Genomic DNA, 14,080 nt, shown 5'->3' on the forward strand with positions numbered 1-14,080 from the left:
TTTTTGACAATATGTGAGGTTTTTCTTCTTGAAGGTCATGAGCTTCTTTCAGTAAACATGAAAACACTTAGCATGATTAACAATGGTTTTAGAAAATAATTGTTTTGCCTGCTGATTGGGAGCCTGTGAAATGCACATATTGAAATGGTATATTTCCGTGTTATAATACAACACTGCTTGACACTATTTTATGAATAATCAAAGCATTCAAGTCTCCAATTATGTATTTATTATGGAGTCTACTCGGAAATTGTTTTCAGATTAAACTACTTCTTTAAAATATCTGTTGAAATCACTAAGTGAACAAACTTTCGTTTGTATCTTTATTTTTCTTAAAGATTGCACAATTTGGAACCAAAACCAAAATACTATATCCACTGTACAGGGTCATTATAAAACAACACACACCACATTTGTATTCTACCAAATAGAATATTTTCTTTAAAATTATATATTGCGTGCTCTTAGATTCATGCTTTAGATATTTCACATTTTTCATTATTCTCTCATAAATAATTGCAACTTGACCAATTTGTACACCTGCTACCACTACATATTCAATGGGGCAAGGTATAGTCTTTGACATGAGAATAGATAAAATGGAAACCAGTGTTCGAATGTCACATCTACCCAATTGTGACTAGTGTTTTGCCTATGCAATGAAATGCTAATGTAAAATACACACAAAACGTCGTTTCAAAAGGCACAATTTCCTCCACAGAAAAGTACAGCTTAAAAATACGTGGCAATTAAAATCTGCGCCCTCGAGGGCGCTGTGACGTTCACATTGATGTGGTCCTGACCACCAAGCGCAGACCGCCTGGCCGATTCAGGGTGAGCCCATCCAAGAAGTCCAGCGGCCCGGGGTGAGGAGGTACTTGTCGCCCTCAAGCTGTCCAGGTGGGCGGATTTACCCCACCTCTGAACTGTTGCTCTGAGTTTCAGCACCAGACCTGGGACCTCTCACGGTTCTAAATCTGGCGCCCTCTCAAAAATAAAAAAGGTTTTGTCCATTGGGTCCCTCTTCCCACCACCAGGAGTTCCTCTTCTCCGAGAATAGACCCTCGACTCAGCTCGGCCCTAGAGCGCCCCTGCCCGGGAAGACTCGTTACAAGTCGCGCTCGCCGCCGCCCCCAGCCTCGGGGTCGCTCTGGTCGTCTGTGTAGCAGACATCCACGTCACTGTCGTCGCTCTTGGGATCCCTAGGCTCCGGGGGATAGCCGGGCTCGGGACCCGGGCCGTCGCCCGCCTTCGCGAGCAGACTCTGGCCGGGGTGGCGGGACTTGACGTGTCGCTCAAGGTCCCGGCGGCGCACAAGTACCTTGCCGCAGAACTCGCAGCGGTAGGGCGTGTTGCCCTCGGCGTGCAGCCGGATGTGCTTGTTGAGATTGCTGGGGTCGCCGAAGGGCCGCAGACAGACTTTGCACTTTAGTGGCTTGTAGCCCGTGTGTGTCCGCATGTGGATCTTGAGCCCGTACTTGCGCGAGTACAGCTTGCCGCAGTAGAGGCACAGGTGGCCGGTCTTGGGCTTGCCTGCGCCGCTGCCTCCGCTGCCGCTGCCCCCAGTGCCGCCCGCCGCCAGGACGGCTGGTGGCAGCGTCCCCGAGTCCAGGCGTCCGCGACCCTTCCCCGCCGCCATCTCGGACAGCTGCTGATTGTGCATGGCGATCTCTCGGTCGATGCTAGCCAGGGAGCCTAGCTCGGCGGGGCTTAAGGCGGCCGCTGCGGGCCCGCTGAAGTAGGAGAGGGACTCGGGATACTTCAGCAGCCCGCCGAAGTGCAATTTGAGCGGGTAATAAGCGGTGGTGGCCGGTGAGCCGTACAGGAGCTCCCCGTTGTAGACTGTAAAGGCCGGCATGACGGCGGGCAGGTGGCTGCACTCACCACCGGGATAAGCCTTGAGCCCGCCCGTGTCGAGGGGCGGCAGCGCGCAGCGCTCGAGGGGCAGCCCGGGCGCAGGGGTCGGCTGCGCGTATCGCGCTCCTGGCAGCGCGGAGGCGGCTGGCGGAGCGCGCTCCACGTGCTTGAAAGCGGACGCCTCTTCCGGGGGGAGCGAGAGCAGAGGGAAGCCGCGCAGGGCCCCAGAGTATGGCAGGCCAGGCGGCGGGGGCGGCGGCGGGTCCCCCGCGAGTAGGCACTTGGGATGGTGGTGGTGGTGCGCATGGTGGTGAAGGTGGTGGCCTGCGCCGCTCCCCGCCGAGTTCTCCCCGTTCCCGGGGCGCCCGCCTGCCCGGCCCCCGCCCAGCAGCCTGCCCAAGGCAAGGCCGTTCCCCTGCTTGCTGCCGCTCTCCTCCCGGTAGGGGTCGCCGTGAGCGGCCGCCGACGCCCTCGCTAAGCCCGCGGGCTTGAAAGCGGAGCGCACCCCGGGGTAGAAGGCCAGGCTGCCGACCCCAGCCGAGGAGCCGCCCACGATGCCGAGGAAGTGGCCTTGTCCTCGGGCTGCCCAGCTCATGTCCAGGGCACGGTCCAGCTGTTCCTTGCCCTTCTTGGGCTGCCCCCACTTGCCTGGGGTCGGCGAGGTGGCCGAGGGCGCGGAAGAGGCCTCGCGCTTGATGCCCTCCCGCGCCCCGCAGGCCTGAGCTGGTGGCGGGCCCTGGGGGTGGGGTCGCAAAGTTCCTGCCTGGGAAGGTGCGGCGAAATCGGGCGCCGAGGGTTTCGGGGAGAGGCGGAGGCCATCAGCCGCCGGGATAGCGCCTTGGCGAGCCGCTTGTTCGTGGTGCAAGAAGGCGCCGCCTCCGCCGCCGCTAAACACGCAGTGAAAACGCAGGTGTGCCTTAAGGCTGTTGGGGTATCTAAACGTCCTCCAGCAGTACCAGCAGATGTAGCGCTCCTCCCCTGGGTAAGAAAGAATGGAAAAACGACCCGGTGAGAGGTGAACCAGCGAGACAGAAAGAGAGCTCCAGTGCACCCAAGGCAAAGCCCAAGTTTGGACCAGCGGTATGGGGATAGGGCGAAATGTGAGTTCTGTAGCCCCACTGTATCAAGGACCCCGAAAAGCCCCAAATTGCTAACTCTTATCACTGTCTCCATCCTCTGGAACTACTCAGAGGCCAAGAAAGGTGACCGGTGCCTTTCCAACGAAGACTTCCTCCGGGCCATCCAAGTGAAATCTTTGGAAGGGCAGCACTCAGGCAGGCTGGCCGGGTAAGAGCAAAGAGCAGCTGTTGCTTTAAATCAAGTGTTGAGGCTGTGCCGTGCCTGGGCCCATCTGTTGGCGTTTGCAGAATAGGTGGCGTATGTCAAGGAGTTTGGATAAACTGAACAAAGACCAATCTAATGGTCGTGAGCGCCTCATTACCAGGCGAGACAATATCCTGTATGTATAGGCCATATGTAATCATTCCTTTTCATAGAACAATGTCTTTTGTGTCCCCTCCCCACCCATTTCACCCCCTTCCAGCCTTAAACACTTCGCCTGAGGTTTTCCTGGAGCGTGACCAACTGAAGGACCACATAGGGACTATGATTTGCCATTCTTCAGAATTATTGTTATTTTTATTTCCTCTTTAACCCCATTTAATTTGCTGGGAGAAAAGAAAAAAATCTTATGCCCTGATACTTTAAAAACGATGATGATAATCTAAGAAGGATGATGTTGCATTGTCTTGTCCTGGCTGCCATTTGGTAATCAACTCATAGATAGCTGCACAAATCCAAGCGTAGTAAAGTCTTTGGAGAAAACATATTAGTTTTTTTATATGAATAAATATAAATTATATAGATCGATAAATATAGATACTTTGCTTTTAATAATTCTGTACCAGGCACTATATACGTGTTTGGTGTCAAATCTTTTTTTGTGTTTAGTAGTATTAACGTTCGTTTTTTAATTTTGCCAGAGTTTGTGAACACAATCAAGAGACACATATATGAGACATTCTGATCACATGCTGAAGTTAATTTCCACTTAAAAGAGTCGCTGCGGAGAGAAATTATCTTGCAGTTGGGATTCTTTTAAAATATGGTTGATTGATATACTGAAGGGAAAGATGACTGTGAGGAAGAAATTAGTTGAACTGCAAGGAATTATCCAAAATATACATCAGTCTCATAAAATTTAACAGGAAAGTTAAATTCTCCCTTCACATATACAAGCAGCTCAACTTTCTGAAATATTAATATAGAAATAACAATAGGGAAAAATTCCAGATCTTCTTCCTTTTATGTATATTAACTTCTCAGTTTACATAACACAAATAGCTCCCCACCCCCACCCCATAATACCTGTGAAAACTCAAGTGATAAGCACTGTATTCCAACTGAGTCCAAGGAGAGCAGAAAGAAAAATGGGGAGAGGAGTATGTGCCTATCAGACACTATCCTAATTGTTTATTGAAGACTTAAATAAAACCATTTCAATGTTATGTTACTTTATACTGAACATTCATGTAAAATAAATCTTAAAAAAAAAAGAGAGAGAGAGAGAATAGACCTCCTGGGTTCTCTTGGTGGGTATGTTGTCTTAAATAACCTTCCTTCCAAGTTCAGAGCCTTTCTCTTTCTCATTTACCTCTTTTGAAAGAGGGAGTTTCCAGAGTCTGCTGCAGAATGACTCAGCTCAATGCAAAGCCACATAAGCTTTTTTCTTAAAATGAAGGGGCAAGATTTTCCTCCATCTTAGTATGAAATTGAAACCGACTGAAGTAGCTAGTACTGGGAGAATAGCAGCCATCCCTAATCATTTCTTCGTCTTTCCAATCTTTAAGCAACATATGTTTAATATATAGTTTTTTCAGTTATCCTAAGCAACTGACATGTTCTCCAGACTGGGATTCAAATCATGCCAAGAGTATGAAACACATTTCACAAGTGACTGCCTCCTTTTCATGTAACTCTAAGGTGATCAAGAGTTCAAACTTCTCCAAGCTGGGGAAGTCAGGGTTCACAGTCACCCATGCCTTCTCACCTCCAGAAAAGAAAAAAAAATGGTGTTTATTTTGACATCTGTTACCATATAATGTTTATAAGTAATGTTTATAAGCTCAATTGGCTGAAAGGAAAACACAAGGACCACTATTCCAGTTGCTTTTGTACTATTTGGGAGTACCTAAGAAAGGGTATTCTGTGCAGAAATGGCTGGCTCCTAAAGGTGAGTGGCCCTCCAAATTTTATAGTGGCAGATTTGAGAGTTCTCCACTATGCGGCTTTTATTATACTTCTCTTTTTACTGGAAGAAGTTGACAAGAGAATTTATATAATGTGATGCAAGGAACAAACTATTTAGGATAATTTGAATGTTACACATACAAAATGAATAGAATTAACTTACAGAAGGTGGTGATATGTTAAAGTGACCCTTAGTTCTGAATAAACTTCATCATCTTATTCATAAAGTGTTTCCTAATTCACATATTTGTATTTCTCTAAACCTATTTCTAAAGGTTTGTGACTGAGCAGACAATTCAGGAAAAGAGCATGTTAAAATAATTCACAGCATTCTTTTTTTGTGTTAAAAAATAATGTGTCTTTAGGTGAAATTACAGACAATTGGCAAGGAAAAAAAGCCATGGTAGCTTTATGTATGGAAATGAAGTCTCCAAGACCTTAACTATTCTAGCACCTCCTAGACTTCTTTCCACAGGAAGTGTTCTTGTGTTCAAGGGAAGGTTTAAAAATGTTTTTCTGTTTAGTTACTGCACCTTAATTTGCATAAATCCGCTCTTGGCTTTGGAAGGAATCAAATAAATCTGAGAAGAAACTGGGATACATCCCAGATTCAAGTTAAGTAGGCAGGGGGAAATGAATAAATACCACTTAAATGGAAGGATCTCAGTACCTGCCAACTGACCAGCTGTAAGTACCGTAATACTTCTAAATGCAGTAGAAATGCATTGCCCTCCTGGAAAGCCAGTGGAGAAGAAATGTCCTTACACTTTGTAAAAGCATTCCAGGTTTGAGTATACTCTGTGGAGCTCATCATGTAATTACTGTAACAACAGCTTAAGGCTCCTTTTTTTTTTTTTTTTTCTTTTTTTTTTTTTTTTTTGAGACAGGGTCTCACTTGTCACCCAGGCTGGCATGCAGTGGTAACATTACAACTTACTGGAGCCTCGACCTCCTGGGCTCAAGTGATCCTCTTGCCTCAGCCTCCTGTGTAGCTAAGACTATCGGCATGCACCACTACACCTGGCTAATTATTTTTTGTAGAGACAGAGGACTCACTGTGTTGCCCAGGCTGGTCTTGAACTTCTAGCCTCAAGTGATCCTCCTACCTGGCCTCCCAAAGTGCTGGGATTACAAGAGTGAGCAGCTACCACGCCTAATTTTTTCATTTTTAATTGAGTAAATAATTGTCTCTTTGAATATGCAACAGAAAAAGCCTGGCCCCATTAAATTCATAAAACCTACTTTTTCCCCTGCCTTTAAGAGCCAGATTACTACTATCATTGTTACCATTTATGATTGATTTTAAGGAGGTAGTGGTGACCTCTCCTTTTTGCCTTGAAATACAAGGAACATGAATTCTGTTTTACGTAGGTCGAGCTAAAGGTCCTTCAGGTCTAGGGACTCGCTTCAAGACAGGAGGAGAAGGGCTAGACTCTCCCCATCCAAGCTTTCAGTGTGGGTACCTTTCTCATCGTGAGTCGGAGTTGCTGTCGTGGGGATGTCGAACCACTGAGCCAAGGAGTTAGAATACCACACTGTCAGCTCCTCCCCTGGCTGGACGTCTCGCAATGCTCGGTAGAAGATCTGGGATGCAAGGAATAGGACAATTTTCTGTCATTTCCTGGGTAATTGGTCAAAAAGCAACTGAGAAGAAAGGTTCAAATCCCAACTCTGATGCTGTGTGACCCTGGAGAAGCTACTGGAGCTCTCTGAACTTCACTTCCCTCATCCTTCGACAGGAAAACAATAGTATCTACCTTATAGGGTTGTCGAGACTTTTAAATGAGACGTCTAGCTAAAGCACTTTGCTATTACTATTTTTAGCCACCGCAGGGACAATTAGGTAGATTCAATTGGCGGTGGGGTGTGGGGGGTGTGGGGAGAAGCCCATAGTACCTGTCCTCCGGGTAAGTCTGCAATAGCTTCCAGAGTCTGTTCCTGGGAGTTTCTGGCTGCCCGGATTAACCCTATCCACTCCAGAGGGGAGCCCCCCGACTCGTCCACCAGCTCCCCTCTCACCATGCGCACCTGCAACACAAGCAGTGGTCGTTCTCCCCCGCACCGTGGCCAGGCCCACAACCCAGACGGAAAGTTTATCCTCTACCCCCACCCAACACAGCAAAGTGGTTGGTTTTGGTTTAGTCAGACCACTATGGGCCACTGGGAGGAGGAGAATTCCTTAGGACTTTGCTTGGGGAAGGGAGAAGAGTGAAGTCTACCTATGCTAACAGTACCCCCACTTTCCTGCACCCCACCTTGGCAACACGGGGAGGTGGGAGGGGTGTTGAGAACATCTTCCCTGCCTGCTTAGGCACCTCTCGTACAAAGTTGTCCCCCACACCCTCACTACCCCAGCTCTCTCACTTGCAGTCCGGAGAGAGGCCCTAACACACCAGGGCAGAGACGTTTCTAAATAGGGCCCAGAGCGTCCCTTGGACAAACAAACAAACAAACAAACAAACAAGCAAAAAAAAAAAAAAAATTATCTCATGCCTCCTTTATTCTGTGTGCACCCCACCTAGGTGCCTGTGAGCCCTGTAGCGAATGTCTCAGAATAAAGCGCAAGCAGGGGAAAAGCTTGCCCGCAGCTGGCAGGCCATTTAAAAGCAATTAAAACTCGTTAAAGAGGAATACGCGGTGGGCACCAAGCCCTGCTTTAGGCTGTGGTGAGTAGTGTGATTGCAGGAGGAGCGAGTTGCAAGTCCCGCTGGCTGGACACCGGAGCTATTTCTTACTAGAAAGCTCCAAGCAAAGCAAGCTAAAGCCAAGGAAGTCAAGGTCCTCCCTTCTGCCCCAGCTTCTGCCTTCATTTCCTGGTCTCTGTTTGCTGACCTTTGGCTGCTGGGACCACCCCTCCCCCAAAGCGAGCGGGTGCCTTTAAGTCTCTCTTGTCAGGGGTCGCGACGGTGTTGAGGGTTGGGGAGTCAAGGCTGGTGGTTTGGCCCGGGAGCCCCCCGGTTGGGACTTTGGACTCTCAGAGCCCCGCTGCAGGAGCTCTGACCCTGTGCCCGGCGCGGATGACCACCCTTCGCCCTCTGAGCCCGCGTCAGAGCCAGCACCTTGCTCATGCTCTCTCCGTATGCCCCAAACCCACAAGCCGACATGAGCAAGGGAAAAAAATATCTGGGGAGGTTCTAGGAACTGAGAGCCTCCCAAAGATTCTTTTTTCCGGGAAAAAAAAAACCGGATTAAATTATTTTAAAGTGAAATTAGGCCTCAAATTAACATATTGAAGGGCAGAAGGGAAGAAAGGTTCTCGATGCCCTGCGCCCACAGAAAGAGGGTGCTTTTGCAGAGAGAGCTGCGGACAGGGTGTGGTGGGGTGGGCTTCCAATCTGACTGAGGAGACGCGAGAGTGCAGAAGGAAACGCAAGCTGCGAATGGTCCCAGCACCTACAGCGTTCAGTGCACCCCACCCAGAGCTGTCCCCTCTCTGCCATATTCTATCCTCTCAGTCCGACCCCTTCCAGCTCTCACAGTTAAAGAGACTACTTGCTCAGAATAATAGGAGTTCCCTTCCACCCGGCAGAATTAGCAGGTAACGACTCAATCACTCTCTTTCTCCGTTTCTTCTCTCTACCCCTTTCCCGGGTCAGGGGATTGAGGCGAACCGCAGAGGGCAGAGGTCTGAATGGCCAATACCTTTTTCTTGGGACCGGGCTCCCTGCGGTCTGACAGGTACTTGCCCAGCTTGAAGGTACCAGGTACTGGTCCGAGGCGCAAGCCGGCCGGGATGCAGCAGTCGGCACTCACGCTGGTGGCTAGAGGTCGGGCGGTTGCATGCATTGTTGCAGCCGCCGCCCCCAGGCAGGCGCTCGGGTGGGCCAGGTCCTCAGAAGGGCGCGAGTGACAGAGCTGGAGCTGCGCAGTAGCCAGGGAGCCGCGCCCCGACGTGCGATCTCCGCCCGCGGAGTGACGCGGACGGGCATGCACTGAGCCTTTTCAATCTGGGCGGGAGGCTTTTGGCACCGCGAGCGCAAGGGCGCGGAGTTTGGTGAGAGAGTTGCGCTGCGAAGCAGCTGCAGAGTCCCACCCGAGAGGGTCACATGGAGTGGTTCCCTCAGCCCCCTGCATAATCGAGGCCTCTGAATGGCTAGCACACAATGGTCCAGGCGACCTTCCCATTCCTAAAAATCCAATTTGTCAAGGGCGAAGAAAAGGCACTGGTGAATCAAAGGTCCGGCGGGACCATTAATCCTCAGCATGGGGTATTGTCCTCGAGACAGTTACGATATTTTAAGTGACAAATCCACTGTATAATTTCTCCATAAATTTTACTTCCTTTTATTGTTCCCCGACAAACCAGTTTTGGGAAATAAGTGACTACTTTAAGTCTACTTGGCTGATTCCTTTGAGCCTTGGTCTACTTCAAAGATTTTTAATTCTCTCCCCTTGGCTTTATTGTAAAGGAGATTAAACAAAGAGATGGAGACTGTTTGGAGGACTTGTTAACTTCTATTGATTTCTGGCGTGTGCCATACAGAAATTAGGCAGGTACTTGATGGGAAAACACCAGAAAATACCTACACTTTTTAAATAATGACCATATTACCATTTCAGGGTATTGGGTTCAGGCCAGTCGTCTATTTAGGACCACTTTAATTGTCACCTCTGTCCCATTGCGTCCCCAAATATGATGAAGCCTCCAGACGAAGACGAGAAGGGAGGTCAACTGTACATCACTTTTCTGCGGCGCACCCTGAGCCTGCACTTTCTCTGGAGAATGGGAAATGGCCCCAGAACCAACAGTTTCGAAAGAGGATCCTGCGCCCCTGTCCGCGGCCCAGGGCTGAAGAGGAAGAAGTTCTACCAGTGGGTTATTAATCACATCCCCTGGAAGAGGTCCTTGGACTAACTCCCCTAGAACCAACATCCTGGACTTTTCTATTTAAACAGACATACACACACACACACACACACACACACACGCACACACACACACAGCAGAGAGAGAGAGAGAATAAACAAAAACAAAAAATCATGCAATCTGTTAAAGGCTGTGGAGAAGAGGGGCGAGGTGGGCGTTTGGGACAACTCTCGCTTACACCGACTTTGTGAACTAACAAGACTTTGTACTTAAGAGTTAAACCGAAGAGCTCCCCGTTTTCTTTTAGGGAAGCCTCCAATTGGCATGAGGACATTTATTTTCATAAATAGTAGACGAGTAATCAAGTTCACCAGGTATTTGTGACTCCTGCGAGCACCTGCCGCGTGCTGCTAGTTATGGGCTTAGCTCCCTGAATTCTATGCAGCCAGCACCCGAGCCCGATGCAGTTTTTCCGGGAGAGGCCTGAGTGGTGGTGTATTTCCAAGCCTAGCGCCAGAGGCCCAATCACTGCACAAAAGGGAGGAGTGCCTTGAGCAGCGGCCACGCTAGCTTCTCCTCCAGGCTTTGCCGGCTGAAAGTCAGCTGGAGTGATTGTGGTTAGCTGGCAGAAGGTGGCAGGACGCAAGGTGGCGACATCTGCAACTCAGCAGTTTATTTGAGCAGGGTCCTCAAGCTCCGTGTGGTGTCCCTCACTCGAAACCTATGTTCAACACACTGGACAGGGCCGGAACACTCGGGATCATTCACCCTGTGCTCTCCCACTTAAGACTCGGGGAACCTTTAGTGGATTGCTTCGGAGCCTCAGCCTCCTAGTCTGTAAAATGGGAATGATGGGTACAAACTGACCCTTGGCTCCCTCTCCGCGATTCACTTAGGTGTGTAACAACGATCTTTAGAGTGAGTGCATTCTGGAAGCTCCAAAACTTGTTGTTTGCCTAATGGGAGAAACAGTGCCAGGTCAAAGGTCTCAAGTCTAACCATCTCAAGTCGGACCGTGGGAGGACACAAGGGCGGGCGGCCTCTGGCCAACTCCAGGGCCTGTGTATACATGGCTGCCGAGGCAAAGAAGAGCCGCTTGAAAGGTCTGGAGGGCCACACACTGTGGCCTCTGGGACCTTGCAGCCACATCGTGCACTTTCTGAGGGAGCTGCCACTGATTTTTCCTCGGAAGCCTATGATTGCGCCTCTGAGGGCTTCGAAGGCTGCCCTCGACGGAGGAGAGGGATCCTTTGATCCAGCGGCCCATGAATGGCAAAAGCCGGGGGAGGGGAGGAGGAGAGGAAGCTGCTCCGAAGAGTGGAGGGCAATAAATTTAAGCCATGAACATGTCCCTCTAACCTCTGGCCTGGCGACTCCGGGATGACACCCAGTTTAAATTACCAGCACTGCAAGCGGGAAGGGGCGAGCGCGGGGCCTGGGTTCGGGGCGCCTCCCCGGCACTCCTTAATGAGTGAAAAAGCGTGAACGACACGCGAACAATTTTATCAATAGGACCATGTAAAGGCCGACTGTGAGGAAAGTTATTTATTAATATAGCCAATTGTGGCTGGTTCCCAGCCCCGCGAGAAGAAAGAGACTGCGCCAGAGGCATTCACACCAGCTCGCCGAGTTTTATTCTGTCCTGTGGCTCAGAGTTGAAGTTCCCCAAGTGAAATAAATTGTCCACAAAGGAGAAAAGGAACACATTTTCTTTTATTTTTCCTCCCCTTAAAAGCAAGGGTGAAACCAATCTAATGTGCCCAGTGGAGCAAGATGGGCCATGAAAGGCTGGGTGTTAAAAGTAAAAGCGGGCTGTGCAGCAAATGGGATGGAAAATTAAATGAAATTAAATAGCTTGAACGGCCGTATTGTCCCTTATTAAAAAGACACATTAATTACATGGTCTCAGCCTTATTCAAAGACAATGTTGAGACTCAATCAAAACATTCCACTCGGCTTCCTCCCCACCCCCGACTTAAAATGGGTGTCCAGAAGCCCCGTTAAAGCGAAATCCCTTCTACACCAAGGTGCAGGGAAAGGCGGTTTAGGGGCGGTCCTGCTCCCTGCACACCGTGGAACCGCTTGGGCGAGTCTCCCACCCCGGTAACAGGTTGCCCCAACCAGGCTGGAATGCTCACGTGCAGCCGCCGGCCCTCCGAGGGGCAGGCTGCTGGGAGCTAAGGTCCACCGGCCCGCAGCTTTCGGACCTCGCAGCTTTAGGGGGAGGCCCCGCCCGGCTTATGGTCGCGGCTGAAAGCAGAGCTGGGAATGCTGCCTGCGCCGAGCACGTGTGATCTGACTCGGCTCCGCCTAGAGGAAAGGAGCCCCTAAAGACTTTGGGGCTGAAACGAGCGGCTTCTATCAGAGCACACTTCTCCGGGGCTGCACGCCACGGTCGCTCAAAGGCCTTGAGTTTCAGGTCCCCACGGTGACCGAGTTAACTGTCCCGAGGGGCGGGGCTCAGCCTTGGAGACCCTGGTGCTAGTGACTCATCAAACACCCCTCCCTCCCGGGTCGGCGTGGAATCCGAAACTGAGACCAGCGAAGTCCTGAACCCGGGGATGCAGAGAGCCGCCAGGAGATCGGAGACCCGAGGCGAAGGAGATTGGGGAAAGCAGAGAGAGGCCTGCAGGCCCCGCGTTCAGTAGCTGAATTTTGGCCTGAGGTGGCCTGGGCTGCACCCCCCGAGGGTGTCCGCGCTGGCCGGGCGGACGGGTCAGCTCGGACCAGCTGCGCAGCCCCCGAGGCGCGGGTGGGACATTAAGGCCGGGTTTGAATAGGGCGGCGGCGACGGGCTCTGGGAACACCACCAGATGACACGCCGGCGATGAAGCCATTTTTCCCTTAATTGCGTGGCCGGTGGATGCGCGGCGGCCGGGAGGCTCCACAGTGGCAGCCAGGACGCAGCCCGGACGCCGCTGGTGGGTTTTGTGGTGCCTTTTTTGTTGTTTTTAAGTCCTTCGTTGGAAACAGCTCAATAAAGTATTCAGAATCCCTCTCAAGTTGCCTTTTAACCGGAGTTCTCCAACTTATTTCTTAGTTCTTTCGGTTGACATGGTGCAAAGAAAAGTCAGCGAGCGTGTTGCTGAATTGCAATGTCTCGGGGCACCTCCACATTCAGCGCTTCTCTGCCGGCCGCTGCCGAATGAGCCCGCACTCAATTCGATTTTCCTTGCTGTTGGGCACATTTAGGAGCGCCTCTATTTGTGAAGTTCATTTCTAGGCAAATGTATTCAAGGGCTGATGGGAATGAATAGGACCGTGTGTCAGCCGCCCCTAATTGGGATTAAAGCACTTAGGAGCATATGCAGAAAGTGACAGAAATTCTCAGGTTGCATTGTGTTCAGACTTCCACCCGCTCGGACACTCCTCCTCCAGGGGAGATTTATAAAGATTGCACGGAGAAACTGAGGAAAGGAAAGCGAAACGGGAAACAACCCGGCTAATGGCTCATGATGGGGCTGCGGTTCCGCAAGTGGTGGTGACAGCTTCTGAGAAAAGATGCTGGGGAATAATTGAACGCGGGCGGGGGAGCAGGTCTGAACTCTTTAATCAGAAAGGCGGAGAGTTAAAAGGCGAAATAAAGATGTTCTTGAGATTCCCAGACTGTTCCCCCCACCTCTTTTTTTTCTTTTCCTTGAAGAGCCTGGATTCATTTCTTTTTATCTCTGCCCTCTCACACTCACCCTAAACAACATATCCTCTCTTGGAGCAATAATAAGAACAATTTGGTACTCGAATTAGAGAAAGGAAAAGTCACAAAAGAAACAAAAATACCTCTCTTTTTTTTGTATGTTGAAGACTTCACACTCAAATCAACAAAAGTATTTTCTGACATATGAATGTGTGTGTGTGTAAAGTATACACACACTACGTTAAACACAAGCAGAATACGTATTTATATAATTCAGACTATGTGTAGGTATATGGTGTGGTAAATCTCCACCTGGAAGTGACTGCTGAGTTTCTGAGCTGAAGCCTCCTCCAACCCCCTACTCTGTCACCCAGGCTGGAGGGCAGTGGAGTAATCATGGCTCACTGGGGCCTCCATCATGGTTCACTGCAGCCTCGACCACCTGGGCTAAAGTAATCCTCCCATCTCAGCCTCCAGAGTAGCTGGGACTATAGGTGTGAGCCACCACACTCGGCTTTTTTTTTTTTTTTTTT

General features: G+C 50.1%; 1 protein-coding gene across 1 annotated transcript; it reads right to left on the reverse strand.

Annotated features, from left to right (window-relative positions):
- Positions 1-311: 311 nt before the first annotated feature.
- On the reverse strand, positions 312-9,097 carry PRDM13 (PR/SET domain 13). The gene is made up of 4 exons (XM_017507666.2): positions 8,749-9,097; positions 7,003-7,134; positions 6,570-6,690; positions 312-2,835 (listed from the first exon to the last, which is right to left on the reverse strand). Exons 1-4 carry the CDS (start codon positions 8,890-8,892, stop codon positions 1,109-1,111), a joined length of 2,124 nt encoding a protein of 707 aa, XP_017363155.1. The 5' UTR covers positions 8,893-9,097; the 3' UTR covers positions 312-1,108.
- Between the last annotated feature and the right edge of the window lie 4,983 nt (positions 9,098-14,080).

Source organism: Cebus imitator, unplaced genomic scaffold (genome assembly GCF_001604975.1).
Source record: "Cebus imitator isolate Cc_AM_T3 unplaced genomic scaffold, Cebus_imitator-1.0 Scaffold382, whole genome shotgun sequence".
NCBI classification, from domain to species: Eukaryota; Metazoa; Chordata; class Mammalia; order Primates; family Cebidae; genus Cebus; species Cebus imitator.